The 22,631-nt window shown below is 39.0% G+C and overlaps 1 protein-coding gene across 2 annotated transcripts in view; it reads left to right on the forward strand.

Annotated features, from left to right (window-relative positions):
* Window positions 1-22,631, forward strand: part of LOC124802994 (protein Spindly-A-like) — a 98,554-nt gene that overhangs the window by 28,403 nt on the left and 47,520 nt on the right. For both annotated transcript variants that reach the window (XM_047264096.1, XM_047264097.1), the window contains 2 exons: window positions 10,291-10,422; window positions 17,277-17,456. In XM_047264096.1, coding sequence (XP_047120052.1) covers window positions 10,291-10,422; window positions 17,277-17,456 — 312 coding nt within the window. The remainder of the gene's footprint in view (window positions 1-10,290; window positions 10,423-17,276; window positions 17,457-22,631) is intronic.

The following is a 22,631-nucleotide window of genomic DNA, read 5'->3' on the forward strand; positions in this document are numbered from 1 at the left end:
ATTTGGTAATGCGTAACATGCAGTCAGTCAGTTCGAAAGCATTCAAAATCACAGAATCAAGTGAGGATCTAGAGAAAAGAAGTTGTAATAATTAAACAGATCTAAGTATGTAGCTCTGGGTGGGTGGGATGAAGGAGAAAGAAACCAGAAACGAACACTGTACTCACACAGTTTGTTTTGATTTCTCTCTCTTTCTTCCTACCTGTCCAGTTACAACATTCTTAAGTCCATTTCACTATTAGGCCCTCTCCTTTTTTCTAGTTCTGCCTAAAATGCAGTGATACATAGAAGTAAGTCACCTTATTTCATTAGTCCGCCCTTCTGTTTTTTCCAGATATGTTGTGTTATATTTCTTCCCTCCTCCTCCTTTTTAGTATATTAAAGTTTTATACACCTGAAGATGGGATTCTAACATCCCAAATTCAGTACTGGTTCAAATAAATGATTCGTGCAACTGAAGAGGATCTCTTCAAATTAATCAATCATGCCTCTCAGTTGAGCTCCCAAAGGCAGCTAGATTAAATCCTCCAAAATTATATATCATACGGAATTTCAGCAAAGGAAATACAGTTTTATTCCATGGTAAACTCAGTACTGTAAGCAGGTCTGCGGAGCACTACATAAACTATGGTAAATTCTTAAATTGCTTTTTAGATATTTTTACTGAAACTTTCCCTTGTAAATCTTGGGAAAAGAATGTCAGCAGTAAATGTAAGTGGATTACACCAGGAATAAAAATTTATGCTGCAAGAAAAAAAAGGAAACTCCACAATGAGTTAAAATCAAATAGAAACCCTGGTTTTGTTATGTATGTCAGATGCTATAAAGCTGTATTCAGGAAAGTTGTAGTTGCATCTGAAAAAATAGCCAATAATACTTTCATCCTCCAACATAGTAATAAGATTAATGCAGTATGATCAATTGTTCAGTCAGAATTAGGAGCCAAGGTTGTAGTCATAAGATTTTGAAAATTAGATTTGAAAATGATACTGAACATTATGTGACAACTGGAATAGAGCTTTTAAGTGTTGCAGGATTTAGGTTAGAATCTCAATTTTGTAGAGCAGAAATGGAGAAAGGAGGAGTTATGACATTCATCAGGAACCGTCATAAATTTAAGAAAACAGACATTCATAAATGTTGCCTAGAACAGCATGTGGAAGCATGTGCAACAAAAATAGAATTTCACAAAAAATCCTTGGTAATATTAAGTTATATCGTGCACCTGCTGGTAACTTTAATTTATTCATAAACCACCTTGAAGCTGTACTGGCCTATTTAACAATAAAAAATGAAGAAATAGTGGTTGCTGGTAACTTCAATGTAGATTTCCTTAGACTCTCCCAATAAGAACTTATTTGAGTTAGTAACACTACCATTCAACTTAATTCCCACTATAAAGTTGCCCACTAGGGCAGCCAATTGCTCACAAACAGCCATTGATAATATCTTCATAGAAAAGTCCAATGAACAAAATTATATTACAAAACCAATAGTCAATGGTCTCTCAGGCCATGACATGCAGTTCCTTCGTTAAATGTTAATACTGAACAGGATATAAAATCTGTTAAATCTGAGCTCAAGAGGGTAATGGATAAGCCAAAAGTTGATTATTTTAGGACACTCCTCAGAGACATTCACTTGAGTGATGTTTACAGCGCTCATGGTGTGAATGAAACACATAACACTTTTGCTAATAAAGTGCTTACCTTATTGGAACACTGTTTTCCCCCAAAACTAACCAAGGTTGAGCAAAGTCTACAGAGAAGCCATGGATTACTCAAGGAATAGAGGTGTCTTGTAAAACAAAAAGAAAACTATATGTCTATCCGAAACAGTTCTGATGTCATGATATAGCACATTACAAGAAATAGTGCAAAATATTAAAGACTGTAATACGGACATCAAAGCAAATACATTACAAGGAAAAGATAGTCATATCAGATAACAAAATAAAGACAATATGGGATATAGTGAAAGAGGAGACTGGTAGAACCAGACATGAAGAGGACCGAATAGCATTAAGAGTAAATGATACATAGGTGACAGATGTTTATAGTGTTGCAGAACTTTTTAACAAACATTCCATAACTGTTACTGGAAGGATGGGGTTGTCAGTTTCTGTAGATGCTGCTATGGAATACCTCAGACCAGACATTTCAAGTAACTTCCATAATATGAATTTGACCCTCACTACCCCAGCAGAAGTAATGTCCATCATAAAGTCTTAAAATAAAAAATCTAGTGGTTATGATGAAATATCAACAAAGTTAATTAAAGAATGTGATTCTGAGTTAAGTATCGTATTAAGCTATCTGTGTAACCAGTCGTTAATCAGTGGAATGTTTCCTGAATGATTGAAATGCACTGAAGTTAAGCCACTGTTTAAGAAGGGATATAAGGAAATAGCATCAAATTTCCGCACAATTTCACTTTTGCCAGCATTCTGAAAAATTTTAGAAAAGGTAATGTACAGTTGGCTTTGTAACCATCTTATCACAAATAACATACTGTCAAAGTAGCAGTTTGGATTTCTAAATCGTTCTGGTATTGAGAAGGCTATCTACGCTTACAGTGAAAATGTAGTTAATTCATTAGACAAAAAAGTAGCAGGCAACTGGTATATTTTGTGATCTGTCAAAGGCATTTCACTGTGTAAATCACAATATCCTTTTAAATAAATTAGAATATTATGGTGTAACAGGAAATGATGCAAAATGGTTCAAATCTTATATCTCTGGCAGGAAAGATACTTGTATTAAGCTATCAGGCATCATCCAACTGGGAGCCAATTACATGTGGGGTCCCACAAGGTTCCATCTTAGGAGGGCCCTTACTACTTTTTCTTGTGTATGTCAATGACCTTTCATCAATAACATTCCCAGATGCCAAGTTTGTTTTGTTTGCCGATGATACAAACATTGCAATAAATAGCAAATCAAGTGTACTCTTAGAAAGATCGGCTAATAAAATATTTGTGGACATTAATCACTGGTTCGTAGCCAATTCTTTGTCGCTAAACTTTGAAAAAGCAAACTACATGCAGTTCAGAACTTGTAAGGGGTGTCCCCCGAGTATATGTGTAACATACCATGACAAACAGATAGAAGAAGTGGACACTGTTAAATTCTTGGGATTACAGCTTAAATTTATTATCAACTGGGAGGAGCGCTTCACAGAAGTGCTGAAGCATCTTAACAAACCCCTATTTGCAATGCGATTTGTCAGACGTAGGGAATATAAAAATGAAAAACCTGGCATACTATGCTTACTTTCATTCCATAATGTCATATGGTATTATTTTTTGGGGTAATTCATCAAGCCAAGTTAAAGGTTTCTGGTCACAAAAACATGCAGTAAGAGTTATATGTGGTGTGAACTCAAGACCATCCTACAGAAGCCTGTTTAGGGAACCAGGGATATTAACTACTGCTTCCAAGTATATTTATTCCTTAATGAAATTTGTCATTAAAAATATATCACTTTTTCAAACCAATAGCGCAATTCATGGAATCAGTACTAGAAATAATAATAATCTTCATAGTGATTTAAAATCACTTACTGCTGTACAAAAAGGTGTACATTATTCAGGAACACACATTTTCAATAACTTGCCAGGAGCCATAAAAAGCTTAACAACCAATGAAATTCAGTTTAAGAGAAGCCTAAAGGATTTATTGATGGCCAACTCATTTGTGTGTGTGTGTGTGTGTGTGTGTGTGTGTGTGTGTGTACACCACAGTCTGATTTATTGATGGCCAACTCATTTATTTGTGTGTGTGTGTGTGTGTGTGTGTGTGTGTGTGTACACCACAGTCCAACTTCTGCACCATTTCAGTGTAGTAATGTGTTAATTGTAAGTAAGTATTGTGGTCGAGAATGAGATTTTCACTCTGCAGCGGAGTGTGCGCTGATATGAAACTTCCCGGCAGATTAAAACTGTGCGCCCGACTGTGACTCAAACTTGGGAAGGTCCAGAGTTCGAGTCTCGGTCGGGCACACAGTTTTAATCTGCCAGGAAGTTTCAAGTATTGTGGTGGTTCTATTAAATGTTCGTTACCTTACAAATAATAAAAACTTTCTTAAATTTTGAATTCAGTGCATTAATGCGATCTTCGAAAATGAGTGTTTGTTAAATGGTTCTTTCATATAGTGTTCATTAAAAAAAATGACGATCATTCCACTTGGGGCCTGTGGAAGGTTCATTAGCTTATCTGTTTCAGTTGTAAATATTTGTCACCTATTATTGTTTTTCTGACGTGTTCTACATCCTGGAGGACCTCCTCAGTATGGATCAATTGGAATGAAAATAAATCTAATCTAATAAAACCTTTTGATAAGATGTCAGATTGTTTCAATGAATTCTTCTTAAATGGAATGATGTAAGATGAAGGTATAGCATCTATCAAGAAAATGTAAATCACATAATGTTGGATACAACCTGAACACATCTTTGAAACAGTTTGAAAAATCACTCAAAGGGACGTGGAAAATGAAATTTAGTCTTTAGAAAAACAAAACCTCATCTGGGTTGGATGAGTAGACAAGGGCAGAAAGGTCACAGGAATAATTTATCTTACAACAGCTTTAGATTCATGAAATACTCCTTACTTCTACGCATAATTCATGTATACAGAATCTCACACACTGCTTTATTATATGTTCACCTCACAACAGATAGGAAACAAAGAGTAATTATAACTCCAAACTCATGAAATTAAGACTCAAACTGGAAAATAATTGGCCAAGGAGCCCTGCAGGGTTCTATATTGGGTCCGTCCATGTTCCTTTTCTACATAAATGACCTACCATTTTGTACTGGTGCTCATTAAGTTTTATTTGTTGACGATACATCAGTCCTAGTTGAAAATGAGGTGCCTGAAAGAACTCCGGAAAGTGTTGTAAATACTGTAGAGAAAATTAAATCCCAATTCCATCAAAGTGGACTGAATGTAAATGTAACTGAAATCAAAATGTTGCAGTTTGAACCTAAATCATTAGAACGAAACAAAATAAATTTAGCTAGCAATGATCTTAATATCACAGAAGCAAACGTCATTTCAAAAGGTGAAAAATTGCTTTATTATTCAAATTTTTCATGTGATGCAATTTCGGATTTATTTCCTTCACCATGTATCGAAGTGCGAATACGGTCACAAGATGCTGGGGTAACTAAATGCATATGTAATATTAGCTGATATCCGATTATCGAAATAAATCTGAAACATGTCACATGAGAAATTTGATTATTAATGTCATTTGTTGACAGGCTGAGAGACTTTGCTAAAGTGTCCTATTTAGCTCCAAAAAAGTACAGTAGGATATGACCATGGTTGCCTGCCTCCTACAAGTTTATGTGTCTCATCTATATTAACAATATCTTCATAGGCACTGTCAAGCAGTCTATATATTGATGGTTCAACATTATTATTGAATGTGTCGGGGCACGTTCAGATTGCCGTATCTCAGAGCTACAAGTGGCTCTAATGATACCAATGATGTGCAAAAGAATGCCTTTCGTTAGTAATATCTTTGGATGATATGATGATATGGTTGTTAAGTTTGAACGTTAACTGTTGTTGGGACATTTAATTCATAGCAGGAAATGGAGGTAAATTTTTGTTTCATGTGAATTGCTTCGGAAGATCTTAGAGAATAATTTGGCTTGAAATATGTTACTATGGAAATTTAATGTTACACAATTGACAGATGTAGTTTGTAGTGTGTATAAGGATCTCAAAATTCAGAAAATAGTCGTTGGAACTTGCCTGTTAGTAATGTAACTTTATCAATGAAAATTATTAGACTTTATAAGCTTTAGAATGTTAAATATTACCATAACTGTACAAGGTACTGCAAGCAAGATTAAATTGAAGCGAGTATACAACTGAGTGGCGAATACAGAACTGTCCTAGCGCTCGCGACTCCAGTGCTTAAGAAGCCAGAAGCCAGTGGTGGCGCGCGCAGACCTGCGGCGATTTCCTGTCTCGCGGGCACTGCTTATGTGGACGGCGTCCGGACTTTGATGCTGCCAACCTTTTGGCAGCGGGCTCGGGTGGCATTACTGGCTAGGATATAACACTCCTCCCCCCCAAATCGCCGCACCGTCGTTGAGTAATGACGTGGCGAGCGTCGACGGCGGGGGAGGGGTCTGGCCGCAGGCGTAGCAGAAGAGACCGGAGCGGAGACTGTTGTCGGTGGCAGTCCCCGATCCGCACCCCAGCATTGGCTGCGCGGGGCCTCGGGAAACACCGACTGAAAACCGAGGTCAGGGTGCACGCCTGTGACCACGGGCGCAGCTTCTGGTACTGGACGCGACGGGGCGTCGGGACACACGAAGAGAGGCAGCGTCTCCCGACGCTGCGTCGACGGCTGCTGAGTGGGCGCCGGACAAGGCGCTGCGGTGTCAGACTCCTTGGGGGTGCCCAAGGAAAGCGGCTGCAGGACAGGCTGCACAGACACCGCTTGGGAAGGCGGCCCGGCTGAGGGGTCGACGTCCGTCAGCTCCGAAGGCGGTGGCGACTGAAGAGGGACCGCAGGCGCCGGAGCGACCACCTGGGGCGCTCCCGGATGAAGCTACGCGGGACGCATCAACGGGATGGGCTGTCGGCGTGGTAGCGGCGACGGCTGCTGCTGCTGCCCTGGGGGCGGCAGCGAAGTCGGAAGGCGCGGCTGGAACCCGCCGCGGACCAAATCTGTGGACAAAGAACGAGCGGCAGAATCCGGGCGGCCAGCGCGGCGCAACTGGTTCTGATGCCTCCTGTGCACCCCAGTAGCACCTTGAACAGTATAAAAATCGCGACCCTGGACTCTTATCACGGTACCACGTTCCCAACGACGACGACCGTGATAAACTCTGAAAAAAACGGCGTCGTTGCGCTGAAAACGCGTGCGATGCTCAGAAGCGGCGGGTCGATCTGGGGGGTGCAACAAACGTAGTAGGGTGCGATGACGACGGCCGTGGAGAAGCTCCGCAGGCGAAGGGCCGTCGCGTGGCGTGGTCCGGTACGACGACAGGAACGTGATGAGGGCCTGCTGACGAGAGTGCGTAGCACGAAGGCGGTCCATATGATCCTTGAATGTGCGTACAAAACGTTCCGCTGCACCATTCGATTGAGGGTGGAACGGCGGAGTAAGAACATGGCGAATGCCATTGGCAGAACAAAAACTTTCAAATTCAGCAGAGGTAAATTGTGGACCATTGTCAGACACTAAAACTTCTGGAAGACCCTCAATACAAAAAATTGAAGTCAACGCCTGTATAGTTTGTGCAGACGTTGTAGACTGCATGGGCACAACAAACGGAAAATTACTAAATGCATCTATCACGATGAGCCAACGAGAATTCCAATATGGACCAGCGAAATCAATATGTACTCGCTGCCAGGGACCGGCAGGGCGTGCCCACTCAAAATAGCGTTGAGGCGGAGCAGCTTGGTGTTCGGCACACGTCGAACAATCTGTAGACATCTGCGTAATCTGCTTATCAATGCCGATCCATGTACAATGACGGCGGGCAAGCTGCTTGGTGCGGACCACTCCCCAATGACCTTGATGCAACAAGTCGAGGACCTTGGATTGGAGCACTTGGGGAACCACTACACGAAGCTGGTCATTCTCGGTGCGTAACAGCAAAACTCCGTGCGAAACAGACAACAGATGACGGTGTGGATAATAGCGACGAACCACAGGATCCGATATGTCCTTTGCCTTGGACGGCCAACCACGTTGAACAAAACGTAATAGTAAACTCAGATGAGGATCCGTAGCTGTCTCACGTGCCACCTGACGATAATCAATCGGAAAATCCCGGCGGGATTGATGCTCATCGGCGTCAATCTGATGGCAAGAGTCGTCAGAGGAATCGAAGACATTATCCGCAGCAATCGGCAATCTAGAAAGCGCATCAGCGTTTGTATGCTGAGCTGTAGGGCGATACAGTATCTCATACTGGTATTGTGATAACAAAAGAGCCCAACGTTGTAGTCTCTGAGCTGTCCGCTGAGGAACTGGTTTAGACGGATGAAACAGTGACGTCAGGGGCTTGTGATCTGTTACTAAATAGAATGGTCTACCATAGAGGTAGTGATGGAATTTTGTGACACCGAACACAATAGCCAATGTGGGATAGGGTAAGTTAAACATCAGGGGTTAGGCTAGTATGAGAGCCACCCACATTGGCATCAGTTATCTGCCTCATTTGATGAGACATGGAAGCAGTCAGCCTCTGGAAATATCTCATCATCAGCTAGACTTGCACATGTATCCAGCACTAGTTCCAGGGGCTAGTATTGGCAAGTGGAAGTTAATTTTCGCCCACAAGTTTTCAGTGGGAGTGAAGTGCGGTGCTCAAACAAGGTAGTCGATCAGGTCAATGTCAGGCTGTTGTGCAAACCATTGCTGGACGATCTGACTTCTATGAACTTACCGGAGTTGGATCACTGCATTGGGACAGCACACTGAAACCATCAGACTATATAATTTCCAGGATGCCCTCTCTCCTGGCCTGTGTATGCACAGACATCCTGTCAGGAAAACTTTCATATACCAGTCTGTGGCACAGTGTGTTATGTTTGGCATACCTAGACCATATTCATGTTACGATTGCGGCACATAAGCAAACAATACTGTCCAAAATAGAGCGAGGTTGTTGGGTGTCTGTAAAAGTTGCAGACAACCTTTTGCTCCCTGTATTTTATCCTATTTACCTTTACAATTTCAAAGAATGTTTTCTAGTCAACGTTGTCAAAACATGTTTACTCTCCCAAGCTGAGTACTGGAGAACCGCAGTTCTATTGCTCAACACTTGTAGCTACTGGTACTGCTATTAATCCCATCAAGATAACACTTAGGCCTACTATCAAAATGCCCTATTTTTTTCCTTTAATTCAGTTACAGTAGTTTCACTTACCCAGTTAAAATTTTATGTTGTGTAATTACAGTTGTTTCATTTGCCTATTCAGTCTCACTTGGTATGTAATATCTGTTTGTGATACAGGACATTTTAAGGACAATATTATCTTGTTCAGTCACCCCCTAGGAACATTAATTTATGTAAAGAGATCTGCTGCAGTTGTACTAAAGATTTATTCAAACCACGGCCAGTTTTGGGATGTTTAAATCCCATGTCAGTTGTATAAAACCAACATACAAAGAGGAAGAAGGAAGAAATATAATAAACATATCTGGAAGGACCAGAAGAGCAGGCTAATTAAACAAAAACACTCACTTATGGTATTTGGTAATGCGTAACATGCAGTCAGGTCAGTTAGAAAGCATTCAAAATCACAGAATCAAGTGAGGATCTAGAGAAAAGAAGTTGTAATAATTAAACAGATCTAAGTATGTAGCTCTGGGTGGGTGGGATGAAGGAGAAACGAACACTGTACTCACACAGTTTGTTATGGTTTCTCTCTCTTTCTTCCTACCTGTCCAGTTACAACATTCTTAAGTCCATTTCACTATTAGGCCCTCTTCTTTTTTCTAGTTCTGCCTAAAATGCAGTGATACATAGAAGTGAGTCACCTTATTTCATTAGTCTGCCCTTCTGGTTTTTCTGGATATGTTGTATTATATTTCTTCCCTCCTCTCCTTTCTAGTATGTTACAGTTTTATACACCTGTAGATGGGATTTTAACATCACAAAACCAGTTGTGCTTTGAATAAATGATTCGTGCAACTGAAGAGGATCTCTTCAAATTAATGAATCATGCCTCTGTTGAGCTCCCAAAGGCAGATAGATTAAAGCCTCCAAAATTGTATATCATACGGAATTTCAGCAAAGGAAATATGGATTTATTCCACGGTAAACTCAGTACTGTGAGCAGGTCTGCAGAGCACTACATAAACTGTGGCAAATTCTTAAATAGCTATTTAGATATTTGTACTGAAACTTTATATTGTAGACCTGGGGAAAAGTAAATTTAAGTGGATTACACCAGGAATAAAAATTTCTGGTGCCAAAAAAAGGAAACTGCCCAATGAGTTAAAATCAAATGGAAACCCTGGTTATGACATAACTTGTTAACACACAGTGGGGGGAGATAGTTAATGGGCATAGTATTCTTCTTTCTGTTTGTACTAGTGTAAACTTACTTGATGATAGAAGTGTGTAATATTTGCGCTCTTCTTGTCTGAATTTTAAATGTGTGTATTGCAGTGAGCTCATGTATAAGTAATTTAGTTTGTGTGTTGCTTTAAATATTAATTTAAACATAATTTCATCCAGCCTTTTTATAGTTATTAGAGAGAACTGCTTTCAAATAATGCATTTAATTTATGTATTTTCAGATTTATGAGCTGGAGTCAAAAATTCAAGAACTCGAAGTAATTTCAAGTTTGAGACGAGCAAGCATCGAAAAGGCTGAAGAGCAACGTATTAGTCTAACTACTGACATTTCAGAGGAATTACTGATGCTAGAGGTAAAAGGATTTCAACTTCCTGTGTACTTTTGATAAGTAGCTTTCACTTTCCAGTGCCGGTTTTTACAATTCAAAACGTAAGTTCAAATATGATTTTCCTTCAAATGCCCTAAAACATTATTCGAGGTAGGCAGATTTGTATGATATATCTATTATATCAATAAAGGCAAAAAGTTTAAACAAGAATATTTTACCATGGGAAATATGTTGTAAGGTAGGCAGAACTTTCAAATAATGTCCACAGTTCATTGTGTGAGATTAATGTGAATACTAACGTGGCAGGGTACTCAGTAATGTCAGTCATTTTAAAGTTAAGGAAAAAGTCCCTCCCCCCCCCCCCCCCCCCCTCTCTCTCTCTCTCTCTCTCTCTCTCTCTCTCTCTCTCTCTCTCTCTCTCTCTCTCTCGACCAGATGATGGTGTGGTTCCTGAAGGAGGACAGCAGCCTTTTCAGCAGTTGCAGGATCAGTAGTCTGAATTATTGACTTAACTGGCCTAGTAACAACAAAAACTGCCTAACTGTGCTGGTACTACGAATGACAGAAAGCAAAGGGAAACTGTAGCCATAATTTTTCCTGATTGCATGCAGCTACTCTATGGTTGGATTATGATGATGTCCTTGGGCAAAATATTCAGGAGGTGAAATAGTCCTTCATTCGGACCATCAAGTGGGCACTACTCAGCAGGATGTCGTCATCAGGAGAAACAAACCTGGCATTCTACAGATTGGAGTGTAAAATGTTAGATCCCTTAATCGGGCAAGTAGATTAGAAAATTTAAAAAGGAAAAAGGATAGGTTTGAAATAAGATATAGTGGGAGTTGGTGAATTTGTTGACAGGAGGAACAGGGCTTCTGGTTAGGTGAATACAAAGTCAGATAGGGGTAATACAGGAGTGGATTTAATATTGAATAAGAAAATATTAATGCAAATAAGCTTCTGTGAACAGCATAGTGAATGCATTATCATAACCAATATAGACACGCATCTTACACGTACAGCATTACAGTTATGTGCCAACTAGTTCCTCAGATGGATTGATGAAATGTATAATGAGATAAAAGAAATTATTCATATAATTAAAGGAGACTAAAATTTTGTTCCTATAGTAGGAAAAGGAAGAGAAGGATAATGAGCAAGCTGCCTGGTAGAATTTCGCACAGAGCATAATTTAATCGTCACTAACACTTGTTTTAAGAATTGTGAAAAAGGGTTGTATACATGGAAGACACCTGGCGACACTGGAAGGTTTAGATTGATTTTATAATCGTAAGGCAGAGATTTTGGAACCAGATTTTAAATTTTAGGACATTTCCAGGGGAAGATGTAGACTCTGACCACCATTTATTGATTATGAATTGTAGATTAAAACTGTAGGAATTGCAAAAAGGCAGAAAATTAAGGAAATGGGGGCTGGATAAGGTGAAAGAACAAGATGATGTTGAGTGAGTGTTTCAGGTGGAGCATTGGGCAATGCTTGACTAGAAAAGGGAGAAGTACAGTAAAAGAAGCATGGATAGCTTTGAGAGATGAAATATTGGCAGCAGCAGAGGATCAAATAAGTAAAAAGACAAGGCCAAATAGAAATTTGTAGATAACATGGAATATATTGAACTTAATTGATGAAAGGAGAAAATATAACAATGCAGCAAATCAAGCAGGCAAAAAGGGAATACAAACATCTAAAAACTGAAATTGAATGAAGGTGCAGGAATGGCTAGAAGACAAAGCTAAGGATTTGGAAGCATATTTCACTAGAGGAAAGATAGATACAGTCTGCAGGATAATTAAAGAGGCATTTGGAGAAAAGAGTAGTAGCTGTATGAATATCAAGATCTAAGATAGAAAACCAGTCCTGAGCAAAGAAAGCAAAGCGGAAAAGTGGAGGGAGTATATGGAGGGTCTGTTCAAGGGAGATGAACTTGTAGGCAGTATTACAGAAGTGGAAGAGCATGTAGATGAAAATGAGATGGGGCACATGATATTGCAAGAATAATTTGACAAAGCAATGGGATTCACTTTAGTGGTACATATGCTAATATTGGAACAATACAGAGAAGATTAGCATATTGCCATGTTCTTTGATATTAGAAAGGTGTACAGCAGTACTCAAGGACACAGAATCTCATGAAACTCCATCAATGGGGCTTTTGTGTCCACCTCCCCAACTTCATACAGTTGGTCCTTCCTGTCGAATTGCTTTTTTAGGTCCGGAGTTGCTGTCTGATCGTTTAGGAGAACTGTGTTCTTAAGGCAGTGTTTCAAGTATTGACCTCTTTGCCATAGCCATAAACAGTTTCGCATCAACGGTAAGGAGTCCTGTACAGTGCGGATGATTTTGTTTTCTGTTCCTCCTCCAGTGTTGTAAGACACATCACCACCTTCATAGTTTCAAAAGCTTAGAGAGGCATAAGGTATACAAAAGCAAAACTTTTTACTTATCTTAATTATCTCGTTGTTGTTGACTCAAGGTCTTGCATCCATGATACATTCTTGAGGCTGTAATTTTTATAATGTTGTGGGTTCTTGTTGAGCTGAATCACTGATGAAGATTTGCTTGTATATTCCTTGAATTTTATTCTTTGTCGCATTATTAAACATCACACTGTCTTTGCATTTTCCAGATTAAGAAAAAAACATTATTTACATTTGTTGTTGACAAACTTAGAAAAACATCTACTTCCATCAGAGGCATGCCCACTGCTACTTACGTTCTGTGGTAATTACAATATTCCAAAGAGCTCACAAACTTTCTTGACCAAAGAAGAATCTCCACTAAAATATATCAATATTTTTTAAATGAGTCCAGAAATAAATTTATTGATTAGTGTTAGATTGTACAATTAATAATATGAATTTTAGATGTGCTAGAAATTTTGTAATTTCAAATATTTTTAAAAGAAAAGTAATTTTAACTGTACACATGGAGTACTAACAAATTAATTTAATTTTAAATATTTTAGCCTGAAACATAATACACCGTATACAGAATCATATGAAGTTTATTCAGTTGGACAGCTGATATAATGTTCACCTGTACAAGAATCGATGGTATACATGATATCAGCTATTTCTATGATAAAAGGTAATGTTAGAGGAGAGTGACCTATTACAATATCCCATTCATAAAATTTGGAAACAATGTGTACAATATTTTGTGACAGACTATAAGGTTTGCCAACTAGTGAACAAAATGATGCCCAGGATAAGAGATGGATGTATAGAAGTATTTTACATGTAACATATTACAGAGAAGATAAGAAAGTATCTACTATACAAATCATAATCTATGCATATATCAGGATATTGCATTCAGATTTTCAGATCTGTGGAATATACTGTTACAAGACAAATAATACAAATAATACTACATCAATACACCACTAAGCTATATAAATAAATACAGAGACAATGTAAATTACTAGAATTATAAATTTTACTAACATCCATACAAACCAACCTTAAAAATAGAAGAGAAAAATTTCAGAGCCTATGTGTATGACGAGTGAGCTAACTCTAAAAACTCATGACGATGGGTACAGACAATAATAATATACTCAATAATGAGTAGGAATCAGTCAGCCACATAAACCATGGTATTCAAATGTTTTGACTCAGCAAAACGAATAGAGCTCCTCATAATCATACCAGTAAGTACAATCGTATGCAAAAAGTAATTGTAACAAGCATCTAGTCTCAATCAATAGTTGTACCCTCTTCTTAAGTACACACACACACACACACACACACACACACACACACACACACACACAGACTCACCAGGGAACCCAAAACAGTTGAGCACGAGTCTGTCCACTACTCAAGATTCAATCAGATACAATGGTTGCAATACTCAGGATAAATTCAGGTAAACACAGTCATAAACAGCTTTGAATGATTACACAAACCAGTAACTTGAGGACCCAAATCAGTGTATGAAAGCAGACATGTATACATCATCTTGTTATATTGTCCGTACTAATAAATGTCCTCCACACTATTTCATAGTTGCCCACGTTAAGTAACCTACGTACATAAAAGCCTAGAAGATTCACTTACAGATGATTAAAAAAATGCATATGGATTTAATGTTACATAATGTATTGTACTTGAAAAAACATACATTTACGCTGAATAAGACTGTCTTTAGCAGTCTTGGCTAACAATTTACAAGGAATAGTCTGTATCACTTCAGGTTGGGGGTTACCTTCATAGTCTTGGATGTTATTGAATTTAGCATATGTTAAAATAAACCTATTTTGAACTAATTATTTACTATATTTTAACATATACAGAAATCATTGAAATAAAAAATTTTCAAGCAACATGTAATTTTTTTTATCACTTCATATGGATTGACCAGATGTGTGATTGTGTAGGTCAACGCTCATGATGTGGAAGTGAGTAAGCGATTGTCATTTTGTGTCTTTCTTCCTCAATCTGTGATAACAGTTTGTCATTTTCTCCTCATTCATTTCTTTACACACACACACACACACACACACACACACACACACACACACACACCACTGAAAGATCTAAGTCTAAACAAGACCCAGGAGTAGCTGGAGTAGATGACACTCTATTAGAACTACATCAGAGAGCCAGCCGTGACGAAACATCAATTTGATATCAAGTTGTATGAGACAGGCGAAATGCCTTCAGACTTCAATGAGAACGAAATAATTAGAGTTCCAATGAAATTAGTTGCTGACAGGTGTGAAAATTACCAAACTATCAGTGTGTAAGTCATGGATGTGAAATACTAACATGATTTCTTTACAGAAAAATGGAAAAACTGGTATAAGCCGACTTCAGGGAACATCAGTTCAGTTTTTAGAGAAATGTAGGAACATGCAAGACAGTACTGACCCTACGACATATCTTAGAAGAGAGGTTAAAGAACGACTGGGCATGGGAGTGAGGCAGGGTTGTAGCCTTTCCACAATGTTATTCATTCTGTACATTGAGCAAGATTAAAGGAAATGAAAGAAAAAAAGAAGAAATAAAAACTTTGAGGTTTCCAATGACATTGTAATCCTGCCAGTCAGAAAAGGACTTGGAAGAGTAGCCAGATGGAAGGGGTGGTGTCTTGAAAGGAGGACATAAGATGAACATTAACAAAAGCAAAACAAGAATAGTCGAATGTAGTCGAATTGTATCAGGGGATGCTAAGGGAATTAGATTAGGAAACTACACACTTAAAGTAGTGTATTAGTTTTGCTATTTGGGCAGCAAAATAACTGGTGATGGTTGAAGTAGAGGATATGAAATGCAGACTGGCAATGGCAAAAAATCTTTTCTGAAGAAGACAAATTTATTAACACTAAATATGGACTTAATGTTAGGAAGTCTTTTTATGAAAGTATTTGTCTGAAGTGTAGCCATGTATGGAAATGAAACATGGATCATTAAAAGTTTAGATAAGAAGAGAATAGAAGCTTATGAAATCCCGTACCACAGAAGAGAGCTGAAGATTAGGTGGGTAGATCACATAACTAATGAAGAGGTACTGAATAGAATTGTGGAACAAGAAATTTGTGGCACAACTAGACTAAAAGGGTAGATCAGTTGATAGGACATACTGAGTGACCAAGGGATCACCAGTTCAGTATTGGAGAAAGTATGGAGGGTAAAAATCGTAGAGGGAGACCAAGAGATGAAATACGTTGGCAGATTTAGAAGGATGTAGGTTGCACTACTTACTTGGAGATGAAGAGGCTTGCACAACATAGAGTAGCATGGAGAGCTGTGTTAGACCAGTCTTTGGACTGAAGATGACTACAACAACAACAAGAGTAAGATAAATTTTTGTTGTTGTGGTCTTCAGTCCTGAGACTGGTTTGATGCAGCTCTCCATGCTACTCTATCCAGTGATCATCTCCCAGTACCTAGTGCAACCTACATCCTTCTGAATCTGCTTAGTGTATTCATCTCTTGGTCTCCCTCTATGATTTTTACCCTCCATGCTACCCTCCAATACTAAATTGGTGAGCCTAAATTAAGGGACACAAAAATGGATCAGCTGTCATAAAATATTTTAATGTATTTACAAATGTCTTGTGTAATGCATGTAATTTAAATGATGTAATTGTTTATTAAGCTTAGATAAAGTAATACCTGAACTGAAAGTGAGATAGTTGGGTATAAGCTTAGAAAAAAACAGCTTTACCTATACACGACAACACAAAGATCTGTGCACATAACACACACAAATAGGAAACCAAAGATGCTCAAATAATGTAATAATACAAATATACCTCTGTATGCATAAATTTATAAAATGAATATTAGATACATTTTGTACACTGCCTTGAATGTGACAGGCCTGATGCTTTGCCGAGCATCAGAGATAGGCTAGCTAGGTGGTGGCATGATCTGTAATACAAATCTGTGTACTTTCCTATTATCTTTTATTTCTCCTGTTTAAATGCAAGAATCTAGTTATTTTAGAAATTTTTTCCAGGTTTATAATGTCTTAACCTCTTCTTTATTTTCCAAAATTCCTGTCTTCGATACATAAATTGTCATTATTAAGATTTGCCATATCTTAATTATTTTAAAGTCTATAAATATGTAAAGCTGCAACATTGTTAAATCTTATTAAAAAATAATAAATATCAAATAAGTTTCACATTCTGTACATGTAAAGTTTTATATTGTGAAAACTGTACCTGTGTTAGTATCAATGTGACAGGTCATTTGCAAATGGTAGCAAATAAAATAAAAAATATCTCTCTCTCTCTCTCTCTCTCTCTCTCTCTCTCTCTCTCTCTCTCTCTGTGTGTGTGTGTGTGTGTGTGTGTGTGTGTGTGTGTGTGTGTGTGTGTGTGTGATTTTGGTATTATTTGTTGCAGGCTGAAAAATGTGAAGCTTGGAAAACCTATTCAGAGTTACAGAAGGGAACTGAAGAGCTTAATGCACAAAATAATCTACTGGCAAGTGAAACAAATGAGCTTTCAGAAAAAATTTCTGAACTGTGTTCAAAACTGGCTCTGACAGTTGAGGAGTGCAATATGTCCAATGAAAAAATGGAGGTAAGGCATGCTGATTCTAATACTTTACATTTTATAGCAGGCATGGATTATAATTTCGTGATAAGTTTACAGTGTAACTATAAAAAGGAGGTTATTTCATGAGGAAATACATTTGTACAGTTGCTTTTTTTTTAAGGGATGGAAGAAACTAGCTTTATTTATATAACATGTCATCATGTTTATTGTATTTTGTTACCTTTTAATTAATAGTGTAGATTTAGATGTAATCCATGACAAGTTATGGATGAAAGAAAAAAGGAAAGGAAGTGACAAACTGTAGAAAACAATATGAAAAGGAAATAACTCTGAGTGCAAACGGGAATTATATCGGAGGCATCGAGTTAGAATTATGGGTATTTTGTTGTTAGCCATGCTGATTGTAATTCTCCAAACACCTAGTGCATTAAAATACAAAGCAGAAAGTAAGTACAGTAATAATGGTCTTGTAACATATAGAAACTTAACAAATTAGCAGTTGAACCTTAACTGACAAACATGGCACTTCTATCCCGAGAAAGTCTATTAACAACGTTTCAAGAAATGGCTTTAAATGATTGCTCTGGGAAATACTACAAGCCCTACATATTGCTCACATAGGGATTATGAGAATAAGATTAGAATAATTACTCACACGTGGAGGCATTTCAACAATCATTCTTCCCACGTTCCATACATGAATGGAACAGGAAGAAACCCTAATAACTGATACAATGGGATATACCCTTTGCCATGCACCTCATGGTGTTTTGCGGAGTATAAGTGTAGGTGTAGATGTAGATGCACTATCGAGGACGCTACTGCTGTATGGTGCTCCTGTTCATATTCCTCCCAGAAGAAATGCACCATCTTGTCACCTCTGTTTTGGCTGTAGTAGATTAACCCGTAGTTTCATGTTTGTAATGTCATGAGCCAACTCCACATTGTGGTTGTGGAGCCTTGCAGACAGTAGCCCACATCCATATGTAATGCCTATCCTCCCAGATATCTGTGCTAAGCATGGATTCTTTGTCACTGACTGATGGACCAGTTACCATGTTGGATTCTCTCAAGAGCCACCTGGCAGTTTTATACCTCTGCTGTCACCTTCATCCCCTCTGTCAGATTCCATTGATGAGATTGTGGGAAGCATCCCTGATGCATTAACCTGTCGCTTAAACTGCCATCTCCTTTCCTATGGGCTCACTCCATCGGCAGCTGTTATCAAAGATTGTAACAGCTATTAAGAATTGCAGAAAGGCTGTGAAAAGTCTCATGTGACATCTTTCACATACCACCCTTATCACATTTTAAGTGACTCTGTACAAGGGCTTGCTACCTAATTAAATGCAGTAAGAACAAATGTTGGGAATGCTGCTTCTCCTTGGGAATATATACCTCCTCATCTGAGGTGTGAGTCAAGCTTTGTTGTATACTGAGCCACCAAAGATCGTCAGCTGTTTTGGGTGTTCTCCATCACGGTGATATTTGTTCTGATGCGTCAATTCATGCTGAACACCTCATAACCCACTTTGCAATGGTGGTGTCATCCTCTTCTTGCCTTGTTACCTTTCTCTGGGGCGACAATGGTTCAAATCCGCAGCCAGCCAGCCATCCATATTTAAATTTTCCATGATTTTCCTAAATCGCTCCAGGCAAGTGCCGGGTTGGTTCCTTTGATGGGGTACATCAGATTTCTTCCCCTTCCTTGACAATCAGGAGCTTGTATTCAGTCTCTAGTACCCTCGATGTTGATGGGATGTTAAACCCAGTCTTCCTTCCTTCCTTGTTACCTTTCGAACACACATGACAAATTGAAGACATCCCCGTATCTTTTAACCTCCGTAACACTGAATTATATACTGAACCTTTTACCAACTGAGAACTGCTTCAGGCTTATGACTCCCCACATGGTACAGCAATAGGCCTTGAATGGATACATAATCACATAATTCAACATCAGAATGTTATTCGGACTCATCTACCCAGTCTTCAGCTTTGTTTGGCTAGAAGCATTTTCCTTTGCTGTATTCCTATCTATCTTGCTGTTTGTATAAGAGGTGAAACAGATGACTACTTTGCTCAGAAATATGACATGGCCACAAATTATGGCTCGAAACATACAATTTCATGTGTACTTAGATGTAATGTGTGGATGAGTAACTCAGAATATATTAGCAACATGTGATAGTGTAAAAACAGTGAAATAAGGCACAAATCCTGGATACAATATGGCTGCTCAGCATTAGGAGTGCTCTCAGCTTTCCTGACAATGCCGGTATAATTTTTCTTGTTTCAGAGCTACACCAAGCAGATCTTGAGAGATGTAAGCTGCTGTCTACATGGGAGGTCTGAACATGCAGTGTGCAACTATCTGAGATTTTGCCTTACTCTTGGACACTGCCAGTGAGCTGACTCTTGGCGCTGTTTACACGGCATATTTTGCTCCCAAAAGCTGCCTGAGAGAGAAACACTGTCTCGTCTGCGAAGGTTAACACTCTCTGCTTCCCAGCCCATGCCCCTTGGAGTGTGAATCATACTACTCTACTCCATAGTTACTGGGACATGACCTTGACCCCAATTGGACTATGGTTGACAGGTTTAACAGTCTCCTTGCCGAATTGTGAATCTTACTTCTTCAGTTCCGATACACAATTACCATTCAGCAACTTACTAATCATCTGACTTATCCATTTTTGTGAGAGTAGAAGAGCCTGGGACACTTGCCTTTGGGTTGGATTACCAGTTGGACTGCACAGCAAGACACACTTCCTGGACCTCTGCCTGTCCCTTTTGGAATGTGTTGCCGATATATTCCTGAACACTTCTCCTAGTTAGTACCCAGACAACGAAAAAGGAATGATTTATTTCAAGGACCTAAAGTTTCAGTTACCTGATAGATCTTTTGGCTTCTGTTTCTCCTGGTTCTTCAGGAGTGGTATCGTCATTTACACTGATGACACTAAAACTATGGATGGTATGAGACACACTTCAACAGCTCCCACGAATCCAGATTATCATTTGCTGTCCAGAATGGTAGTTTTTTTACTGTGAATCTGGTAGCCAATAACAGAGCCCTACATTTTACTATACTGCTAGTAATTGCAAGCCTCTTTACTGTGTGGGAATAACAGTAATTGTGCGAGTATAGTATGTAGACATGTGGAGACTTAAGGTGGTTTGTGTCGGTTCTCGAGGCATGCTCGGATGGCAGAGGCAGTTATGGTGACAGCTCATGTAAAGCAAGAAATGTGGGTTCAAGTCCCGGTCTGGCACTAATTTTCATTGTGCGTTGCACAGCCAGAATCTGATCATATTCGCAATTGCAAATACATTTCATGTAGCCCTACATTTTTTTAAACTGATCTTTTATGCAAGTGTTCTAATTTGTAGTGATTGAAAGAGCAGTTGCTGGGCCTTTAATCGATGCTACTCTTGTCTCCTTAGGATGTCTGCCATTGAGGAGCTTCTCTCTGACCTTAGTTGTACTACCTACTCACTTGTCTTTTGTTGGGGCCCAAGCTGTGGATATCCTGGGGAATAAATTGTCTGATTGTTTGGCTATAGAAGCAATTACCCACACAGTATCCACATTGACAATCCCAGGTGTGTATTTGTTGGTGCAAATTAGACATCTGGTGGGCCACGGTCCCCTCTAATAAACCCTACACTATCAAGGAGACTATGGCAGCATGATGCTCCCTTTTCTTTTCCGCATAGAAGGAATCTACCATCCCATGTCACTTCTGCATTCGTCATACCAGATTAGGCCTAAATTTTGTCTGATGTGTTGAGGCTTGCCTAGCATTAGACAGTAGCGCACGTTCTGGTAGTGTACCTCCTCCTCCTGGCTACCTATGCCAAGCATGGTTTTCCAGATTCTTTGCCTCTAACATTGGTGGATGATATATGGACAGTTGAGATAGTTTTGTTTCCTTTGAGAAACTGGTTATTCACAGAGCTAATATTTTAAACTGCTTTTGGAGTGGGGACATGGCCGTTGGGTTGGAATGTCTTCCATCACATTCTGGGAGAGGGGCCCTCAGTCATACCTCTTGTGCTAGCTGCCATGATTGTCCCTCTTTTATTCTGTTTCAATTACATTTGGTTGTGGGTAACGATTTTTCTGCTTCACCCACTTTTACTTTTTAGGAGTGCTTCTTAAATTAATGTGATATCTTAAGGATTCCTTAACCTCGATACTTGTTGATGTCACAAGAATGGTTCAACAGGGCTTTATGCTTCCTCCAATGGAATGGAATCATTTTTATATTTAGCAATTTACCCATAGGTATCGTGTGGGAGAGACAGGTCCTGTCGCATGCAGAGTTCAGGCCACTTGGCTGGCCTTACTCAGTACTGATATGATTAATTCTCTGTCCAAAAAATGTTTATTATGATTTCAGCCTTCTGACTTTTACTGTTGTGAATATTCTATCTAGAAGGCCTATTTTCTTCCACTCTGTCTTAGCACTTACTGGGTTGTGGGGGAGGGAGGGGATAAGATTTGGGTGGTGTGTACCCCACCACAGATTAGTGCTGGGGAACCCTCATAGACTGGCATATCCATAGACATTTACCTCTCTTTAAATTATTTATCATCTCTGATATCAGTTTTGCATTTAGTATCTCAATGTTACTACTCCTACATACTGTCAGAAGCAAATCAAGTTTGTGGCTGACATCACTAATTCCTGATGGACTTTCTCCTGAACGGGGGACTGATGACTTCACTGTTTATTCCCTTAACCCTGTGGTGCACATGTCAACTTCAGTGAACAGTTTTTGATGTTGCTTCTTTGGCATTCTCAATCAGTCCGGAGGTGAAAGTGTATGCAGTCCATTCCAGTGGATATTCCCTGCTGGTGCTGTGCCCTGGGTGCATTTGCAGCATCACGACTGATAAAAAACACCAAAGAAGTGACTGTTAACAACTGTCCACTGCACTGAAAATGCACACCAGAGGGTTAATTGCTAGAAACCAACCAACCAATCATAATCAGGTTTATACACGCCAGAACAAGATGTAAGTAATTGTAATTTAATACCTATCCTCTGCTGCCACATTTTTGCTATTATTATTAGATATGAGAGGTTAACATCAAAAATCCTAAAATGATTTAGTAAATAGACCTGGAACATGGGAATCCGTAAAGTCACTAAGAGTTCCTGCCCATGCCAACTTAATTGTTCTGTATG

This window comes from Schistocerca piceifrons, chromosome 6 (assembly GCF_021461385.2).
Source record: "Schistocerca piceifrons isolate TAMUIC-IGC-003096 chromosome 6, iqSchPice1.1, whole genome shotgun sequence".
Classification (NCBI taxonomy): Eukaryota; Metazoa; Arthropoda; class Insecta; order Orthoptera; family Acrididae; genus Schistocerca; species Schistocerca piceifrons.